The sequence below is a fragment of the Bubalus bubalis genome, chromosome 20 (genome assembly GCF_019923935.1).
Source record: "Bubalus bubalis isolate 160015118507 breed Murrah chromosome 20, NDDB_SH_1, whole genome shotgun sequence".
In the NCBI taxonomy this organism is placed as follows: domain Eukaryota; kingdom Metazoa; phylum Chordata; class Mammalia; order Artiodactyla; family Bovidae; genus Bubalus; species Bubalus bubalis.
In genome coordinates this window covers 50,600,400-50,620,843 of record NC_059176.1, presented here as the reverse complement: position 1 = coordinate 50,620,843, position 20,444 = coordinate 50,600,400, and the positions used below count along the sequence as shown (strand labels likewise).

At 46.3% G+C, this 20,444-nt stretch overlaps 1 protein-coding gene and 1 pseudogene across 1 annotated transcript in view; both read right to left on the bottom strand.

The window, feature by feature from the left end:
• LOC102406542 (myeloid-associated differentiation marker) overlaps positions 1-16,177 on the bottom strand; it is a 109,619-nt gene extending 93,442 nt beyond the window's left edge. The window contains exons 1-2 of the mRNA XM_045163689.1: positions 15,751-16,177; positions 15,460-15,570 (exon numbers count right to left, since the gene is read on the bottom strand). Of these exons, the coding sequence (XP_045019624.1) occupies positions 15,460-15,536 (77 nt within the window). The 5' untranslated portion in view covers positions 15,537-15,570; positions 15,751-16,177. The remainder of the gene's footprint in view (positions 1-15,459; positions 15,571-15,750) is intronic.
• On the bottom strand, positions 703-4,094 carry LOC123465193 (annotated as a pseudogene).
• Positions 16,178-20,444: the final 4,267 nt, after the last annotated feature.

Genomic DNA, 20,444 nt, shown 5'->3' with positions numbered 1-20,444 from the left:
CAGGCTAGGGGACTTCCAAAGGAGTTTGTAGGTTGAAACACTATCACACCCAGGAACTTTGTTAACTGGAGCTGTAAGTTAACTCTTTTTTCAGAGAGAAGTAGTGGGGGACAGCCCCCCGTAAAGTCAGAGGTGTAGGTGAGAGCACAAAGCAAAAAGTAGGCAGACTCTGGTTTTGGGGGTAGATGCTCAAGAATTTCCAGGGGGACTCCTGAAGCTCGATCCCGCCTTTGCGTATGCCAAGTCTCCTTCCTCATGACCTTTGCCATGGGCGGAGCTCCTGCTCCCGACAGTCTGCCAACTACCTGTCCCCTGACTCTTCTTCTCCAGTTGGTACATTTTTCAAATGTAAATTTTATTTTTTAAGAAGGGAATATTTACATGGTTCCAAATAAAAATATTCTGAAACAGCCATATTCTGAGAAACCTCACTTCTACCTGTGGCTCCATTCATTCTCTCCTCAGCTCCCTTCCCCCACCCAGACCAGGTAACTATTCCAATGAACTCAGGGGAGTCCTTCCTGTGCTTCTTGATGAAAATCAACCACATGCAGGTGTATTTAATATTTTTTGCCCTCATTTTTATTATATAAAATATAGTATGCTCCATGTTGATTTATATCTTAACTATTTTTATTTCATGTCTCCTGGAGATATTTCCGAGAAGGCAATGGCAACCCACTCCAGTGTTCCTGCCTGGAGAATCCCAGGAACGCGGGAGCCTGGTAGGCTGCCATCTATGGGGTTACGCAGAGTCTGACACGACTGACTCGACTTAGCAGAGCAGCAGCAGGAGATATTTACCTATCACTGTTGCAGAGTATTCCCTCTTGCACTACATCATCGTTTATTAATCCGCATCCTAAAGATGAACACTTGGGTTATTTTCAATCTTTTCTATCTTGTTTTTGAATTTGATCTTGAGTGGAAGCTTGATTTATACCAGGCTGTTCTGATCAGGAGAACATAAATGGGCACAGTTGGTCAGGACACAGGAGATGAGAAAAGCAAGGATGACCAGGAAAGGGGCAAACAGTAGAAAAATGTAGAAAAAATGAGAGAAGCAAGAGAAAGAAGGAAAACAGAATGTGTGCAACCACACAAGACAGGAAGCAGACAGAGCAGAAGGAGGGAAGGAATAGAAAAGAGCATGAGCTGAGTGGGGAAGAATGTGAGCAGGGAGAGAGGAGAGCCAGGAAGAGGACATCAGGGGCTGACAGAGCTCTGTAAAGACACCTCCTGTGAGTGGAAGGGATCGTGAGCACTGGACTGACCCCTAGTCCCTACAGAAACCTGGCGGGCCCAGTACACCATGTCAGCCATGTAAACCAGCAGGTTGGCGGCTGTCAGGATGGCCACAGTCAGTTTCCGGTCCCAGAAGCACAGGTTGTAGGTGAGCCCATTGATGCAGCCCATATCACTCGACCGCTGGAGCTGTCCGCCAAACTCCTCATTGAACTGGTAGAGTGCCTAGAGGACCAGAGCGCTGACATAGAGGAGGACGGAGAGCAGGCTGAGCACAAGCTGGAAGAGGGGGAAGGGCCCAGGTAGCCTGCATTGCCATTCGCCCAGGTTCAACATGATGGCCAGGGCTGCTGGGATGAAGCAGATGGAGTACACAGCCACACACCACTCCAGGGCCGGCCGGTCCAGGTACAAGGAGGTGTAGCTGATGAAGGTGAAGATGACACCGGCCATGAAGGTCTCCAGCACCTTCAGCAGGCCTGGCATGGTGTGCACGTAGCAGGTGACATCATCGCAATCATAGCAGTTTCTCATGAGGGCTGCATCCAGGGCCCAGACGCAATGCAGGAGAATGCAGTGGCAGCGATTGCCCGGTCCCTGTAAGGACCATAAGGCAGGAACTGGACGTAGGTGACGGAGTAGATGATGGAGGCTGAGAGACAGAAGAGAGTGGCGTAGCAGGCATAGGTGATGGAGAAGTTGCACCAGAAGTAACGAAAGTGGGACCAGAGCTCACATACGTCGATTATGGAGATGATGAGAGTTACAACGAAGCAGACGCACCAGAAGGACATGGACCAGTTACCTACGGCCCCTCTCCGAATGCCCATGTCAGCCACAAGCGAGAAGGCCACACAGGTGGAGAAGAGCTGCAGCAGGCGGAAGAGGCAGGAGCACATGACGTAAACGGAGCCCTTGTCTTGAGATGTCAGCCCGGTAGACACAGTGCTGTGATGGTCCGGTAGGTCACTGGTATGCGAGTAACCTTCGCTGAGGACCTATCAGAGAAAAATTCAGCCCTGGAGGTAGATTAAGTCAGATGCCTGGAACAGGCTCAGGAGCCTGTAACGGCTGAGGCTCAGAATCTGTGGAGTTGGAACCAATGGCTCAGACACTTGGGTAAGCGCACAGCTGCTCCATAATGGTTCTCCCCACCCATCAGCCTTGGCCTTGTCAGGAGACTTGTCTCATCCCCAAATCTCACAGCCATGTTTGGTCTGACCCCAAACCATGAACATTTTGGGCCTGTTGTGCTGCGTACCATTATCTATGGAGATTGCAAGGTAGAATGGTCCTTATAACAATCTCAGACCTTCGAGTCTCTCAAAATTGGAAACAACTTAAAAAAAAAATTCATTTGGTAACAGAATTTGAGTTGAATGTACATGAGGCAATTTATGGTCTCACGGTTCTCCACCTCCCCCTCAGAGAGGACCCAGAGGCCTTGGACTCCCTCTAGACATAACCTCATGCAAGCCTGGTTTGGTCCAGATTAGGGGTGCAAACTGGCTTGTACTGGAGGTGGCCCCGAGGATTTGTTTTGCTTTTCTTCATGGTGTTTCCTGGAAGACATGGTGTAGAATCAGTATTGTTTCTTCCCTAAGAGGCTGGAAGCTGCAGTGTTTTCATTTCACAAGAAAATCCAGATTTCCTGCTCCTTTAGAAGCACAGGATATCTGGTGTCACTGGGCTGTGTGCCCTTGGGGGTGCGATAGAGGGGGTGGTTGGAGCTGAGCAGCTTTATGCCCTCTGTACTGTTTTCCATTTATATCTTTGTGTAGTTTTCTATATTTCTCTTATTCTCATGTATAATCAACATAAAGCAGGACTGTGATCATCTCTCATGTGCCCAGTTTCCCTCCTTGGGCATGGCCAGGCTTCCTGCCTGCTCACAGGAGCATCCAGCCCTCCATCCAGGGAGCATCCGTGTCCTCAACTTCATGTACAGCCTTCAACATGTGTCACAAGCTTTGAAATCATTTTTTAGACATGTGTGTACATACATGCATACATGTTTGTAGGCCGTAACTGTATCTTTTTTTTTCGATTTTATAGACATGAGACCATGTCATGCACACGGCATCTTGCTTTTTCACCACCTTTGAGAGGTGCAGATGGTCCTCTCCAGGGCCCTAGTCCTCTCCATACCCTTTACTTCCTTCCTTCCCTCTGGCTCCTGTGGGTGTTTGGACCGACCAGCCTTCTCTAGATGAGTGGACCCTCCCTTGTGAGTCTCAGACGCTGGGGGACACAGGATATGACAAGGGGTCCTGGGATCCAAGTGACCACCATGCTCTAGGGCAGGAGGTCAACAAGTGTTTCTGAGAATTTTTTTAAAAAATATGAGAAAGAATATATTTTTCATTTCTGGAAATTAAATCTGGTTTCCTAGATTTGCAACAAATTATCACAAGCCTGGGCTTAAAACAGCAGAAACCTGTTCTCTCACAGTTCTGGAGGTCAGCATTTTGAAACAAGGTGTCAGCAGGGCTGCTCTGTCTCTGATGCCCCAGGGGAGAGTCCCCTTTGCCTCTTTTAGCTTCCGGAGGCCCTTTAGCTCGTCCCATGTTACTGAACTCTGGCTTGTCTGGTCATCCCTCAAGAAGCCAAACACCGAGAGATGAGTGCTGGGCTTTGCCTGGGACGAGGTGCGGCTCCTCCACTGTGAACACAATCATCACCCACGTCTGTGCATCAGCCCATGTTGGACGGTGGTTTGAAAAAAATACTCATGAACATTTCCACCACTTTCTGTGGATCAACTTGGAGGATTTGGTTTTTTCCAGTTTAGTAGGTCAAAGGTGAGAAAAAGATTGTATGATGAGTCAGTCCCTGACTCTGCTCCTGCAGGGAATCGTCTCACTGGAAATCCACCCCTGGCGCGCCCCCACCCCACCCCCACCCCAGGGGACACACTCTGGCCAAATCAAGTGATCTGTCCCGTCTTAAAAGGGGAGACTGCTTCAGACCTTCTTTCTTCCTCACACTGTGGTGATCTAAGGCTGTGTCCCGCCAACACACTAGAACCCCTCCTCCTTCCGGGGACTTGAGTGGGGGAGAGGGGCGCAGATGCCCTGGCAGCGCCTGCCTCGGGCATCAGGACTGGAACACAGAGCTGGGACTGGATTCAGCTCCCTAGAAAGCTGAACCCCTCTTCTCCCTCCCTTGCCTGCAGACTCCTCTGTGAACACAGCAGGCTTTTCACAGTTTTGTTTCCTTTTTGCCTTTAATTTAGTGCCCTTGTTGGAAGAATCCTTACTATGAGTAACAGGAAGACCTGCGCATGGAGTTCCCTCCCACTTATCAGATCTGACAAAAGAGCTCCAGCTGCAAAATACTGGAATAATTTAGAGATCCACGCAGGAACCAATGTTCTTCACAGCTGAAAACATACATGGGCAAGGTTGTATTACAAGTAGAAAACCATTTTTTTCTTGATTACAGGTCATACTGTTAGGGGAAGCACACTGACACAACCACCCACCCTGGCCAGGAACCCTAGTAACCACCTGTATGAGTTGTCTTACAACAGGAGGTCCCGGTAAGAAACACGGAACGAAGAAGCTACCACCAAACGGAAGAGTTCGAGAAAGGTGAAAAGGACACACCGTGTGTCCGACCACCTTCGGCAATCCTTCTCTCTGGCATCCATCTTGGCTGAACAAGGCATGCACCACCAGGAAGGACTCTGAGTCAGAATGATTGGCTATGGACAACCCGGAGACTAATCCCATCTCCATAAAACCCAAGACTGTGAGCCATGTGGCAGAGCTGTTCCCCTGGGTCCCCTTACCCTCCTGCTCTCTGCCCCAGCAACACACTAGAACCCCTTCTGCTTCCGGGGACTGGAGTGGCTGGCAGGGGGGCTCAGGTCTCATGCCAGTGCCTGCCTCGGGCATCATGACTTTCGGAACCACAGAGCTGGGGCTGGATTCAGTTCCCTAGAAAGCTGACCCCATCTTCTCCCTCCCTTGCCTGCAGACTCCTCTGGGAACGCGGCAGGCTTTTCACACTTTTGTTTCCTTTCTGCCTTTAATTTAGTGCCCTTGATGGAAGAATCCTTTTTATGGAGTAACAGGAAGACCTGCGCATGGAGTTTCCTCCCACTTACCAGATCTTGACAAAAGAGCTCCAACTGCAAAATACTGAAAAAATTTAGAGATCCATGCAGGAACCAATGATCTTCACAACTGAAGACATACACGGGCAAGATTGTATTAAAAGTAGAAAACCATGTTTTTCTTGATTACAGGGTCATACTGTTAGGGGAACCACACCAACACAACCACCCACCCTGGCCAGGAACCCTAGTAACCACTTGTATGAGTTGTCTTACAACAGGAGGTCCCAGTAAGAAACACGGAACTAATAAGCTACCACCGGAAGGGTTCGAGAAAAATCAAAAGGACACACCACGCGGCAGAGCAGTTCTGGGTTCCCTTACCCTACTGCTCTCCACCCGGGTGCTGTTTCCCAATAAAATCTCTTGCTTTGTCAGCACATGTGTCTCCTCGGACAATTCATTTCCGAGTGTTAGACAAGAGCCCAGTTTCGGGCCCTGGAAGGGGTCCGCCTTCCTGCAACAAATGGCAACTCTGGCGGGACTCTTCTTCGCTGAGACCGACATCATGACCACTCGACATACTCAGGGGCCAGCTTGCCTGCCAATGGACCAGACCCAGTGGCCGCAACTGGGACCCTTTTGTCCCTGGTCTCCTCCTGACGCAGACAACTGGCCAGAGTGCCCTGACCGGTAAGGAACAAGAGACTTTATTGACCTCCCTCCCCTTCCCTCTCTCTTTCCTCTCCGTAAGCCTTCCTATCCTTCCCCATTTTTCTAGTCCCCCGGTCCTGGACGCAGGAATCTGGCTGAAGGGCCCTCAGCCTGAGCTAAGGATTGGAAACTGATCACCTCCTCTTGGCAGATAACTCGAATTCTGGTTCTGGTCTGGTCTTATTTCTGGTAGGGCCGAGTTCCAGTCCTCCCTTCTCTGGAGGCCCAGGGTAAAGTCCCATAATGCCTGGGTATCTATAGGTGGCAGGAGACATCTGTAAGGCCACCTCTTTCGCCCCCCTCTCCCGCCTCTTCCCCCTTCTTCTTTCAACCTGGCTTCCTTTCCTCCCTTTGAAATCTTTGTTGTTAGTACTTGGATCTGAAGTTCTGTGTCTCTATAGGAGGTTTTCTGAGAGACTGTATTCTTGTATTTAAGGGAGTGTCTGATGAGGACTGCCAGGTTTATATGTGTGTGTTTTAACTCTGTGTTCTGATTTTTGATGGCCATTTTGCTTTGTCTGGCCACCATTTGGTTTAGACCTGCCGCCATTTTGTTAGAACTTGATTTTCTTTTCCTGTGCTTGAGACCAGGGCTCTCAGGAACACTTAATCTAGACCATCTCTAACTCCTGAGACCGAGGTAAAAGGGGAAAAAGGCTTTAAAATTTTTATTTATTTCAACTGTTTTTTTATAAACTAGTAAATTTTATATTGTAATATCCAATTCATGACTAAACTTAGAAAATGAAGCTAGATCTTGCACTGTGTCTGTCTAAATATGTCTTGGTATGTCTTTGTCTCTGGGTAATATTTTTGAGGTTAATTTGTAAATGAGCTCTATTTATTTGGCTTAGAAAAAGGTAAGCACTTACAAATCAAATAATTCTAAATTAAACACATTCCAGGTTCATGTGAACTGGGAAATATTCGGTATTAAACACCTGATATTAATGTTTGTTTGTTGACCTATCTAATATAGATATGTCTTAGAGTAATTAACATTAAGTAGAATATTTTCATTGTACCTAGGTTTAATATAAGTTAAATATGATATCTGTTACAAGTTTGTCAATAGGAAATTACCTCGAGTGAAGAAACTTCTAAAAAATGTAAATGAGATATGAGCTATTCTTTAGAAACATCTGTCTAAAATAGTCTCTCCAGATTGGCGTGACTTAAATTTCTAAGGGTTGTGCCAAGTGTGCTAAGTGTTGGAAGTCTATTGAATAGTTAGGTCATTTCCAAATAAAATAAGATTTTGAAACATTTACTACTAAACACTAATTTCCTTTTACAGAGAAATGAAAGAGATTTGGGACTATAAATGAATAATGTTTGGTGCCATCCTAAAATGTTCTAAGAAAGCAAGGGTTTTAGAAATTATCACTGGTATTAATGTTCACCAATCTATAAAATGCTAATACAAAAGTTAGTTCTTGGTTGCTAAAGGAAAGTAGGAAGTGTTTTTCAATTAAAAAAAAAAGGTATGAAAAAATACTAAAAAGAGTTATGCATGATCAGGATTTTCTAAAATTGGATTACAATTAGATAAATGGATTTTGTTAGAAATGACACAGCCATAAGAAAACTGGTTAGAGTCAACTAGGTCCAAGATGGCGGAGCTGACTTTCACTAGACCTTGAGCCTTGGTATTTAGGCCTATTATGACATATCAACAAGCTGAATGATACACCCATCAACATTGACTAAATCTGACCAAATGTTCTAAACCCTTTCAATTGATCTTTTTGATAAAACTTCCTAAATAGAATTCTTTTGAAGTTCTTTTGACCTCTAGCTAACTTTGGGATGCTTCAGAGGGCCCCTGAAACATCCCAAAGAGAGAGATTAAACTGTGTTTATTTGGTTGGTTAAATTACATGAAAAAGATTATCAAATGAGTAATAAATCCGCTCATGTTATAATGTATGGTAAAATTACTAATACAGATATCCGAGAAATTATATGGAGTTCTTAACATTCTGATATGTCCTGGTATTCTAATGGAAAACCTGATGTCACAAAAGTTAACAAAAGGACTGAATGAACCAGTGAATATGCTTATAACTTTTATGGTTTCTATCTGAAAAATTATGGGTTTTCAGGGAGTAGGGAAAACCTTCCTCTCAAACTAATTATGACAATACTTTGGTAAAATTAAATGTTATAAACAAAACAATTATATTTTCTCTGTATCTGACTCCTCCAAAAATTGGAAATTCTTAGGTTTCCAGTAAGTTCAGTCTGAGACTCTAAATGTTTCAGCAAAATAAAAAGTCTATAATCAATTATGGTTATATAAATCATCAGACCAAAATTAGTGAGAACAGACTTATTTTGCAAACAAACTAGCCTTAATTTGGTTATATTTGATAAAAATGAGGGTAAGTTTAGGGAGAAAAAGATATTTCAAAAAAATGTTAAATCCCAGTTTGTTAATGGAGGTCTGCATCTAGTAAGACTCATCTCTTAGATAGTTCTTTGCTGTTATGTGATATTAATGTAAAATTTAATTGAATTCTTAAAGAACACCCTAAATTTGTTTCTGAAGTTTATTTGAGTAATCTCTCTTTGGGTGAAGATCAGATGCTTCATGACCTGCAACCAGGACTGGAAAAAGACATAATTTAAGGGACTGTCTCTAGCTCATGCACAATGAAACTGAAGGGAAATTAACTCTTAGATTAATTCCCACTTCTAAAGGCCCCTACACTGGATTGGTCTATAGAGAAGACAGCTGACCTGATCTCACCTTAAAATGATGCTCAAGCAGGAGAAACTACACTACACCAGGGTGAGAAGACAACATCAGAGGTAGACAGCTTGCCCAAGATGCTGGACCTGATTTGTATGATCATTTATGTTTTCTTGACTTCTTAGACCTCTGCATATAAATCAAATGCTTTTCTATCATAGGCCTGATTCTATGCTAGTTTTAGAAATCAATTCAATTGTTGGGTTTGTGGCCAATTACCTTGTCTAGTTCTGGGTTACCTTGTTAAATTTCTCTACTACAAGACTCTAACTGGTTGGCCCTGAGAAAATTTACTTAAAAAAAAATTATAGTCATATGCAGGTTACTGTGATATTACTAGATGGGATCCCCTCACTGGGCCAATTAATTATGCCTGCTCTGACTCTGGCCATAAATTTGAGCTTTTTTTCTATTACTCAAGCTCAATCAGAGCAACAAGAAAAGTTTCAGCAAAGGAGGAAAAAATCTCCCACAATTATGGGATGGATTTATATAGATAACACCAGGCTATGGTAATTTAGGTTTAAAGTCTCCTATGTGTTGGAAACAATTAGATCATACTAAGGACAATCAATCTAGACAATCGGTAACACTAGAAAAGGGGGCTATATGCCTTATAGACGGTGCCAATATATAATTTCCCTGGAAGATAAAGATTCTACAGAACAGATTAAGTCAGATGACCTGAGATATACTGGGCTACATCTAATGGAAGCTCTTAACTTAAGTCTTACTTGTGACTTTACTAATACTTCTGCCTATGTTATTTGTAGTTCACCTGTTTTACAAAATTACTGTTTCTTACACCGTCAAACGTGTGTGTGAGGCCTCTAATAGAATAATATATAGTTCCATATGAGATCGATGATGGTAACAGTGTAACTCTAGATATGGGAAGAAGCAACAAGAGGGAATATTTTCCTGGACCAAGAGGCTAGTAAGACAGGTGGTCCAGAGAATTTTGGATACTGTTTTATGGCCTAGTCCAGTAACAGCACATTGAGTGGCCTGTCAACAACATCTTTGTCAAACCTGAGAATGGACATTTTCAGCACCATGGGATAAAATGGTCATGAAATGCCCCGCTCAAAATCATGGTCAAGTTTATGAGCAAAAAGGGGCTCTGTCAACTGAAGACTGACACTTGCCATCTACATCTACAAAGATTAAATCATGGCCACTGCAACTGCTGACTTTCAATGCTCCTGAAAGGAGTTCAGGATGAAAATCAGGAATGAGGCACTGTGTGCTCTGGGAAAAACTCTCAGAACGGGCCTTCAGATAGTTAGATCTTTTCAGGAGAAGATTTTATGAGTCCCAATTCTTGGGCCTTCTCATACCTAGAGAAACACTGACTTCATTAACGGTGACATCTGCTTTGGATATTAAGGAAAAGTTTACAATTAAAAGTCAAAATATAGTAGCTATGGTTTAGACATCCTAGGAAATAACTAGTTGATGCTATGGGTGTACTTTCAGATTAGACCTTGTATTGCTAAACACTTGAGTTTTCTGAGTCGTCTCAGGCTTGGATGCCACCATTCTCAAAACGATATCTGCTGAAAGCTAGTAACTGCAACCTTACTTTTTATTAAACTAGGCAACTGGCTACCTGGCTACAAGTCTCCCTGAAGTGCCAGGTCCAGACTGGGTTTCAGGCCTATTCTTCTAAAAAGAAATGAGATTTATTTTGTCTACTAAATTCCAGTTATCACTCCTCCAACTACTTCTAATTGGGTCTGTTACACCAAAATGGCAGACCAAGGGATTGAGATTTTAATCATGCAAGACTCAGATCTAGAATTTGGAACTCAGAAATACTTCCATTTCAGTGTCTATACTCCAAGCTGAGGCAGTCCTATGCTGCATTTTGACAGGAAGTTATCACAGTCATAGTCTCCTAGTTCCCTAAATTAAAACTGAGTAGAACTCTGTGGGGCCCTGGAGTAGAGATCTGTTGTGTGTTCTCCATTTCTTATCTGTAGGATATAGGCTTCTTTCAGCCTCCTTGACCTTCCCTGAGTTGCAAAGGGTGGATTCAAATAATTGCTAATCAGGGAAGGGAGGGGATACAGAAACAGGAGAAACAATCAAAGGTTGGTAGAGCCTCCAGACAGAGTCCTGGTTCCTACTCAAAGAAATATGCATAACAATGTCTTTGAGCCCCCACCCAGGTGGAAGATGGTAACTTCAGACTGAACACAAGATTCCTGGAGCACAGCTCTGTTGCCTCACCACTAAGCAATCAAAAAGGGTCACAAACCCTGCAGCCCTCACCCCAATTGTTGCCTCCTCTTTCCGGGGACCAGAGATGACCATCCTGTTAGGTCTCCTGTTTGGCACCTGTCTATTTCATCTCTGAGAGGGGCCAACAGTTTCCAACTAAATTGCTGTTATTATAAGGGTGAATGCTGGTTTAAGGCAAAAAAATACCTTGACTTAGATTTGGTAGAGAGAGACTTCTGCTTTGCTAGGCAGGCCTACACCCATTCACAGCAGGAAGAAGTTACGGAAGAAAGAGACCTCCACCCCAATTCCCAAGAAGTATCTTGAGTATGAAGTCTCTCAGGGGGGAGTTGTTAAGGGAAGCACACTGATTGAAACTGCCCACCCTGGCCAGGCACCATAGTAACCATTTGCATGAGTTGTTTTATGACAGGAGATCCTGATAAAGAATACTAATAAGCCACCACCAACCGGAAGAGTTCCGAAAAGGTTGAAAGGAGAAACCGTGTGTCCATCCACTTCCCAGAATCCCTCTCGCTAGCATCCATCTTGGCTGAGTGATGCATGCACCACTAGGAAAGACTCTGAATTAGAATGATTGGCCAAAGACCACCCAGAAACTAATCCCAGCACCATAAAACCCGAGACTGGGAGCCACGCAGCAGAGCAGTTCTCCTGGGTTCCCTTACCCTACTGCTTTCCACCCAGGTGCCGTTTCCCAATAAAATCTCTTGCTTTGTCAGCGCATGTGTCTCCTTGGACAATTCATTTGCGAGTGTTAGACAAGAGCCCAGTTTCGGGCCCTGGAAGGGGTCCGCCTTCCTGCAACAGCTTTATCTTAAGGAAGCCGGCAAGAAGGTGTTTCACTGCCCAAAAGAATCAACTCCCAGCACAGCAACGCTCAGCCAGGATTTATACAAGCAGGGAAGCAGGAAATGGCTGCAGGCTGCATGCCGGGGGTGCGCTGTGCTTCTATTTTGGGGGACTTTACAGTAACCACCAGGAGCCTTTCTGGGCTGAGAACGTAAGTGTGGTCCTTACTTTGTTCAGATCAGCACATCAGTTCTAGGGGTCAGTGGTTGTATATTTTCTAGAGAAAAAAGAATTGAGGCAGAAACAGAGCTTAACTGGCAAAACAAAACTGAAACCAGAAAACATCAAACTCTGTTTAAGTATTCATAAGCCTTTGGTTGAGAAACAAGCAGGCTTGACCTGCCTGACCACCATGATCACCATGTGCCCATCCTCAGGCCTGGGCACCAAGCCCATCGTGGGCTTCTTCCTCCACTTGGGACAGCTGCTCTCCACCTGTGTGCCCTTCTCGCTGGGGGCCAGTGAAGGGGGGCGTAATTAACTGGTGCATGTTCATGGTGCCTCTGCTTCACTGTGACCCTCACCATCTTCATAGGGGAGTTTTGTGGGCTCCGATCCCGCTTCCCCTTCTCCTGGGACGGCTTTCTCTGAGCCCACGCCTTTTACTTCTCCATCTCCTGCTTCTCAACGACCATCATCCTCGGCACCACCTACATCAAGTTCTTGCCTCCAGGCTCCGCCCAGAACAGGGTCATCACTGCCACTGCTTCGCCTTCGTGGCTGCTGTACTCTATGCCACTGAAGCGTTCCGCATCATATCCAGCCTGGAGGCATGGTCTGGTTCAAGCCAGCCTTCCCAGGCCTGCTCAGGAGGCCAGAGAACTATGCTGACTGGCTCATCATCACGTTCATCAGAAGCCCCCACCAGTATCAGCATCAGCCAGCCCATTGTTCGAGATTGTGTGCTTCATATGCTTCTTCCTGGAAGGAGCTGTGAACTTCATAGTGAAGCGGTTTGATCGAGTCATAGACAAAAAGCTCTGTTCCCTACCTGTATCCTGTCTGAGCAGATGGTGCTTTTTGTGCTTCTCCACCCTAGTGCTCTGGTCCTCTGTCAGCTCCACCAGTTCAACAAGAAGCTGGATGGGCAGCCCCAGCGGTCCAGTGATGTGAGCTGGAGCAACAGACTCACCTGCTCGGTTTGCGCCTGGGGCCAGCGGCTGACTGTGGCTGTCCTATCCAGCTGCTGCTTGATGTGGCTGACACTGAGTACCTGGCCTGTGAGGCTATTGTAGGCTATTGTAGGGACTAAGAGTCTTGAAGACTCCTGTTTGGAGTGTTGGTGAGGGGCAGTGATGTGGCCCTCCTGCCTCAATGATCAAAACAGCATGTCCTGCCTCTGCAGGGAGAAGGGCATCGCCACTGCCAGCATTAAAGGTGATGTTAGTCTGGGTGTTTTATTTTTCTTTAAATTTTATTGTCTCAAGGGTAAAAATTACTGGGCAACTATATTTTTACATGAAAAGTTTCTTTACAAAACTTTGTTGATGGGTGGTGTTGGATGGGTGGGTATTGCTGATGCCACAGTCTAGGAAACTGTGTTGCTTGAGTTTGTGCTGCACAGACATGTGTTTCTATGTGTCAGCTGTTTTCTCATGCTGCTTCCTGCTTTTCCAGGACAAACACATAATATGATCTAAATAAATGTAAATATACATGGATTTTTTAATTCTCTGGAATTTCTGGATACCATCGAACCCTGCTATCAATCATAGATGAAGCCTTGCCCTTTCTCCTACAACTGTAATGCTCTTTTTTTAATCTCAGTACAAAGATAAAAGGAAAAAACCTGCAAATCTGACATACACTAATTGCCTCAGATTTTCTCAGAGCTGGGCAGGATGGAGCAGATTTTTATTCTCATGAAAGCCCCCATCTCTGGAAGCCCTTCCTGATGTCTCCCCACTCGCACCTTCCCCGGGCCCTGGGGGCATGGCCCAGCCCAAGACAGCTAGCAGTTGTGTCCCCAACACTAGACTTTCTGTCCCCTTAGCTCTTAAAGGACCAGACCCCGGAGAACTGTATTTAAAGGTGTGTGCCTGCGTGCACACCCAGCGCGTGTTTGCCTGTGTATGAGCCTATATGTCTGTGCTCACACGTGTATTGGGACCAGCAGCCTTTATAATAACTGGTGGCCAGGAAGCCACCAATATTGTGCTTAGTCTCCTGTTCTCAGCCGCAAAACCCAGAGCCCAGCATCCTGGAGTCAGCAGGACCAGAGGGTCCCAAGGCAAGCAGAGCTGTCAGGGAGGGGAGGGGAAGGACCCCCCGCTGCCCCTCACTCCTGTACTGGGATGAAGCATGAGTTCTTCACCCGGAGGCGGGGGTGGTGGATGGGGAGGGCTCCAGGACTTGGTTCCCATGACAGGCAAATCTTAAGAAGCAATGAAATAAAATTCATATTTTAAGGCAAGACAAGAAAAATTTAAACAAAATTCGTCTCTGCCTGTTTTGACCTCGTCCCTGCCCTGAAGTGTGCAGTGTGCATCTGCAGTACGTGTTAACCAGACCTTCCGAAGGGCAGAAGTACCTGACCTGATATAAAGACCCATTTTTGTTCTTCTAACCCCAGCCTTGTGACTTTATATGACACTGCCTCCCTATGACCTTATTAATGTCACTAGCTGTATGACTTATAGTCTGCTGTTTTACAAGAATATTGTCTCTTGCACTAACAAATGTGTCATTGAGCCTCTGATAAAAACAATAATGACCAGGTGACCTAATATACAGTTTTATAAGATCCATGAATATAATAAGGTGACTTGAGATATGGGAAGAAGCAACAGGTGGGGACCATTTCCAAGAGCCTGACAGACAAGTAAGACAATTGTTCCAGAGGATTTTGTTACCTACTGTTACCAGGACTAGATGAATAATTGCACATTGAGTGGCATATCAATGAAATTCTCACCTGATGTGGGGAAGTCTTCCAAACCTTGATTGGAATTAAGATGGAAACAGATTGTGTGATAAAGAATGTTGCCCACCACCCAGTTCTACAAGAATCAAGTCACTGGCTGCTGCAATTTACTGACCTGCAATCCACTCTGAAAGGAAGTCATGGAAAAAGGTCAGGATTGTACTTTGTACTCTGAGAAAACTGGCGAACCTGCCCTCACATACTTAGATATTTTCAGGAGACTTTTCTATGAACACAGTTTCCTGCATCTGTCCATGCTTAGAAAGCACTAAAAGCATGAACTATGATATCTGTTCTTCCTGAGTGAAGTAACCTTCTACCAAGACATGGGCTGGTTTCGTGTCCTTCCCCCAAATAACACATACACTGATCTCCAACCCTAACCTCCTTGAAACAGTTCTCAGAGCTTCTTGAGAGACTGTCTCCCCAGTTACACTTCTCAGGTTGGTTCCAATAAAGTTTGCAATTCTTTCTTAGGTTGACTATTTCCTAACTTTTCATCCACAAAAGCAAGTATGCATTGACCTCTGCAAGTCTCAGTGCAGAAACCTCAGATTCTTATATTTTTCTAAATCAAATTGAACACAACCCTGGGACCTCACTTCCCAGGAGGATGGAAATGTCTCTGTGCTTCAGTAAAAGAACTGTCCAGGGTGGGCTCACCTGAGGGGCTCGCTGTCCAAGCCTCTCGGTTCACCGGGCGGCTGCTCCATCCCTCCTGTTGAGAGGTTAAGGGCCATTTGTCACAGTTCCAAGGCTGCTCCAGTCCCCTCACTGTGGCCCTCAAAAGAAAGTGTAATGATCCTATATTTAGTTCAACCTTCTCGTCATAGGGGCTTCCCTGGTGTCTCAGAAGGTTAAGAATCCTCCTGCAATGCAGGAGACCTGGGTTGGATCCCTGGGTTGGGAAGATTCCCTGGAGAAGAGAATGTCAACCCACTCCAGTATTCTTACCTGAGAAATCCCACGGACAGAGGAGCCTGGTGGGCTGCAGTCCATGGGGTCGCAAAAAGTCAGACACAACTGAGTGAGATACACTTAATCTTCTCATCATAGAGGAGGAACAGCTGGGCCCCAGGGATGACAACACTTGTCCAGAGTCACCCTGCGTGTGGCAGAGTCAGAGTCAAGACTAGGTGTCCTGTCCCCAGGCCGGCTGTCTGTCCACAGCCTCACGCTGCTTGTGACAAGTGTGGCAGCAGCGTCCTCCAGGCTGGGATTCTGCCCCGTCCATCCTAGTCCTGCACAAACCTGCCCCATCCCCCATGAGGAGGGCACTCACTGCTGCTGAGTCAGTTTCCTCATCTGCTAGATGGGGGAGGGGTGCCAGAGACCCCTGGTCCCTCCCAGCCCCCCTCTTCCCAGGGCCCCTGGACTTGCCAGTCTTGGAGACTCAGACGTGGAGATGGAGCCGGCTCCCTCCCCTCTGTCCACCTTCTCCACCCTCTCTGTTTGTTTCCTCTTGCCTGCCAGGTCTTGTTTATTGGTCACATCCTTCCTGATTACACAGACCCTCCTTCCCCACAAGCTCTGCTTGGTGGTGAAAGTGTTTCTCTTTCATAACATGAGTTTCCTCCGTCACTTTCCAGGGGTCCGTCCGACTCTCCAGTGATTCTTGTCAAAAACACAAACTGCTTCCAGGCACCCCCACATCTGAGGTCTCCCAGACTCCCTTGTTTCCGCACATTCTTGACTTTCCACTTCTTCAGAGTCCAGCTCAGCAGCCAGAATGCTCTTGCCTTATTTAGGGAGCTTGTGTTCCCTTTAGGAAAAGCAAATTCCTTCCTGCTGGGCATATAGAAGGCTGACCATAAGCAGGGGAAGATGAAACAGAAGCCCAGAGTGAAGGGAGGCAGATCTGGGGTCCGCGACTGGATTCACAGTCACATCTGCTCTGACTCCAAAGCAGACAGGCTGGGGAGGAGCTGAGAGATGCCTACACAGGCCTGTCTCCAAAGGCAGAGAGAAGGGAGGCGCCTTGGGTTCAGGGGTCTGACTCTTTCTGACCCCATGGACTGCAGCATGCCAGGCTTTCCTGTCCATCACCAACTCCCGGAGCTTGCTCAAGTTCATGTCCATTGCGTTGGTGATGCTATCCAATCAACTTGGATGGGGAGGGGGAGCTGTGGCTCCCAAACCAACCTACTTAGTGTCCAGGGCCTCCACTAGCCCTTTAGCACACACAGTTGATAGAGAACCTGCCCCCTGCAGTGCCAAAGCCTCAGGCCCTTCCCTTGCTCCCTGCCTGGCCTGGCCTCTCTGTCTCCTGGGGCAGCAGCCAGAGGCTCCTTCCTCAGCCGGCCAGAGCCTCTTCTGCACACGATGACTCCAGCTGATGCCCTCCGGACTGTGGCCTGAGCCACATCCAGAACAGAGCCTGGGGCACAGATGTTTCCATTCTGTGTTCTTAGACCAGCTTCTTGGAAAAATCAGGGATTGCCTTTCCTCAGCCCTCTGAGTGGGGAGAGTTGGGGCCATTCCCTCCTGCGGTCTCAGGCACCTGGTTATCTCCCTTGGGTGCCAGTGCAGACGGCTGATGTATGTGACCCTTTGTCTGTGTGGTTGGTTCCTGGATCTGAGAGAAGAGGGAAGGAGCTCAGCATTTCATGAGGTTCTTTTACCTGCTGAGATTTGGAGGAGACAGATCTGTGTTCAAGTCCAGACTCTGTCAGGGAGTAACTGTGTGGCTCTGAGCTAAAAACATAACGTACCCTCTGTGCTTCAGTTTCATCATCTGTTAAATGGGGATGACACAGTAATAATATCCCTGAAGATGAAATGAAATAGAGGTAATAAGACAACCTTGTCAGACTGTTGGTGTTCAAAAAATATTGGCTACTTTATCTTTCTGGAATATAAGGTACAAATCAATGCCAATCAAAGTTTAAGTTCCTGCACCCACATGACTGGGTTCAAATCCCAGCTCTTCCAGTTCCTACTTGTGTGATCTTGGGCTCATTACCCTCTGTGTGCTTGTAAAAATGGGGACACTTTGTGCATACTTCATGGGTTGCTGGGAGGAACAAATGAATCCAGAGCAGGGCTTGACCTGTAGTGAGCGCTGTATGTGACACCTCTTAAAACTTTTATGTCCATAACTACCCTGTTGGTCCATGGCAAGTGTTTCTTAAATGAATATAACAAGTGCTTACCGCTCAGACTGTAGCCTGGAACTACCGACTGGGATACATTCCATCCCTTTAGCCTTTTGGGTAAATTTTTGACAATCACTGAGTCATGTTTTGTCCCATTTAATCCTAACAATCCTTGGTCTTGTGTGATGGACATCTCCATGGAGGGAAACCACTGAGGCTGTGAACTCATCACCATATTTGAGGACAATCCCATCATGTGTGCAACCTGGAGAGAGACTGGGCCTGATCCTTACTAAGAAAGAAAAGGCCAGACAAATATTGGACCTGCCCCATAAGTAGGGTCTGGACACACAAGAACAGGTGATACACAGAGACAAAGACAGACCAGAATTCCTTCTGCGGGGCCTGCAGCAGCGTCCAGTGTGTGCTTCCAATGGCCACGGTGCCTGGACCCGCTGCTTTGGCTGTGACCTGGCTGCCCAGCACCCCTCCTCCTGGTCTCAGCCTGAAGTCAGGCTGGTCCCTCCCTAATGATTCTCCAAGCTACTCAGCGTCCTTCTAGTACAGTTGTTCCCTGCTTAAGTGGCTGAGACGTTCCCTTCAGGGTGCAGTTAACAGCTTTTATGACTAAAAGTAGGAGCTTATATCTCCATTTTCTGGATGAGCAAACTGAGGCTTAGAGTGGCATTGACTGACACAGGATTACCATGTTCAGGGTTAGGGGGTGGTGTGTAGACAGGTAAGGTGAAAGGCTCTGAGAGGACCAAGAGGAATTGGAAGCAGTTTTCACTGGCTGGAGGGAGGGAAGTGAGGAGGCTGGAGAGGTAGAAAGGGGTCTGAACTAGCAGGGCTTTGGAGGTAACGTTTTGGAATCTGTGTTCCATCCTAAGGGAGCAAACAGAAACCTTCAAAGTATCTTACTTTGACTTTACTCTAAACCAGTCTTTGAGGGAAAAGATGGAAATGACCAACCTAGACAGCATATTAAAAAGCAGAGACATTACTTTGCTGACAAAGGTCAGTCTAGTCAAAACTGTGGTTTTTCCAAGAGTCGTGTATGGATGTGAGAGTTGGACTATAAAGAAAGCTGGGCACTGAAGAATTGATGCTTTTGAACTGTGGTATTGGAGAAGACTCTTGAGAGTCCCTTGGACTGCAAGATCAAGCCAGTCAATTCTAAAGGAAATCAGTCCTGAGTATTCATTGGAAAGACTGATGCTGAAGCTTTAATACTTTGGCCACCTGATGTGAAGAACTGACTCATTGGAAAAGACCCTGATGCCAGGAAAGATTGAAGGCAGAAGGAGAAGGGGACGACAGAGGAAAAGGTGGTTGGATGGCATCACCGACATGACAGACATGAGTTTGAGCAAGCTCCGGGAGTTGGTGATGGACAAGGAAGCCTGGCATGCTGCAGTCCATGGGGTCACAAAGAGTCAGACACGACTGAGCCACTGAACTGAACTGATGGAACTACTGAAAGCATCTAGAAGCTTATGGCAGGACAGCAGGAGAGGAGTGGATGGATCTGGACCACATAGTCTAGAGATGAAGAAGGGTAGACGGATTCACAAGCAGTTTGTGAAGAGCATCTGGGAAGGTGGTGCCATTGACTGAGATGGGAAAGATGAGGAAGGATTAGCGTGTGTTGAGGGCTGAGGGGTTTGAGGGGTGGGACTGGACATGTTGAGTGTGACGTGTCCTGAGACATCCAGAGGGAGAGATTAGGAGGCAGTAAGGTGTGACTCTGGGTCCCAAGAGAGATCAACTCCAGAGACAGGAACTGGGGAGTTGTCAACACACGGCCTGTTCACTTCCTTCAGTATCTTCTTAAATGTCATATCCATGGAGCAGCCTGACCTCCACCCACCTAAAATAGCAGCCTTGCCCCTTCCCCCACCATACACACTCCAGTAACTGTTCTTACCTGTCTTCCCTTTATCGTGGCATTAATAACCCACTGACTTGATGTTATGTATTGATGTGCACATCTCCTGTACTAGAGTGTAAGCTCCATGAGGGCAGAACTCTTGGTTCTTTTCTCTGCTCTCTGTCCAGTGTCTAGAATAGGGCCTGGCACACACACACTTGGTGAAAAAGAATACTTACTGATGAGTGGAATCCTAAAGTCGCTGGATTTGATGAGGAGGAAAAGGTGGTCTGGGCCCAAGCCCTGAGGAAATGATTCCCTCCTGTTCCTTCTTCCCACATCTGTAGTTGTTGCTATTTAGTTGATAAGTCATCTCGGACTCTTTGCAACCCAATGGATTGTAGCCCTCAAGCCTCCTGTGTCCATGGGGTTTCCCAGGCAAGAATACTGGAGTGGGTTGCCATTTCCTTCTCCAGGGCATCTTCTAGATCCAGGGATCAAACCTGAGCCTCCTACATTGGCAGACAGGTTCTCTACCACTGAGCCGTATGGGAACAGTCACTGTATTACAATCATGGACCTTATAAACTATATATATTATATGAATCATTTCAAGAGACCCCAGTTCAGTTCAGTCACTCAGTCGTGTCCGACTCTTTGCGACCCCATGAATCACAGCACGC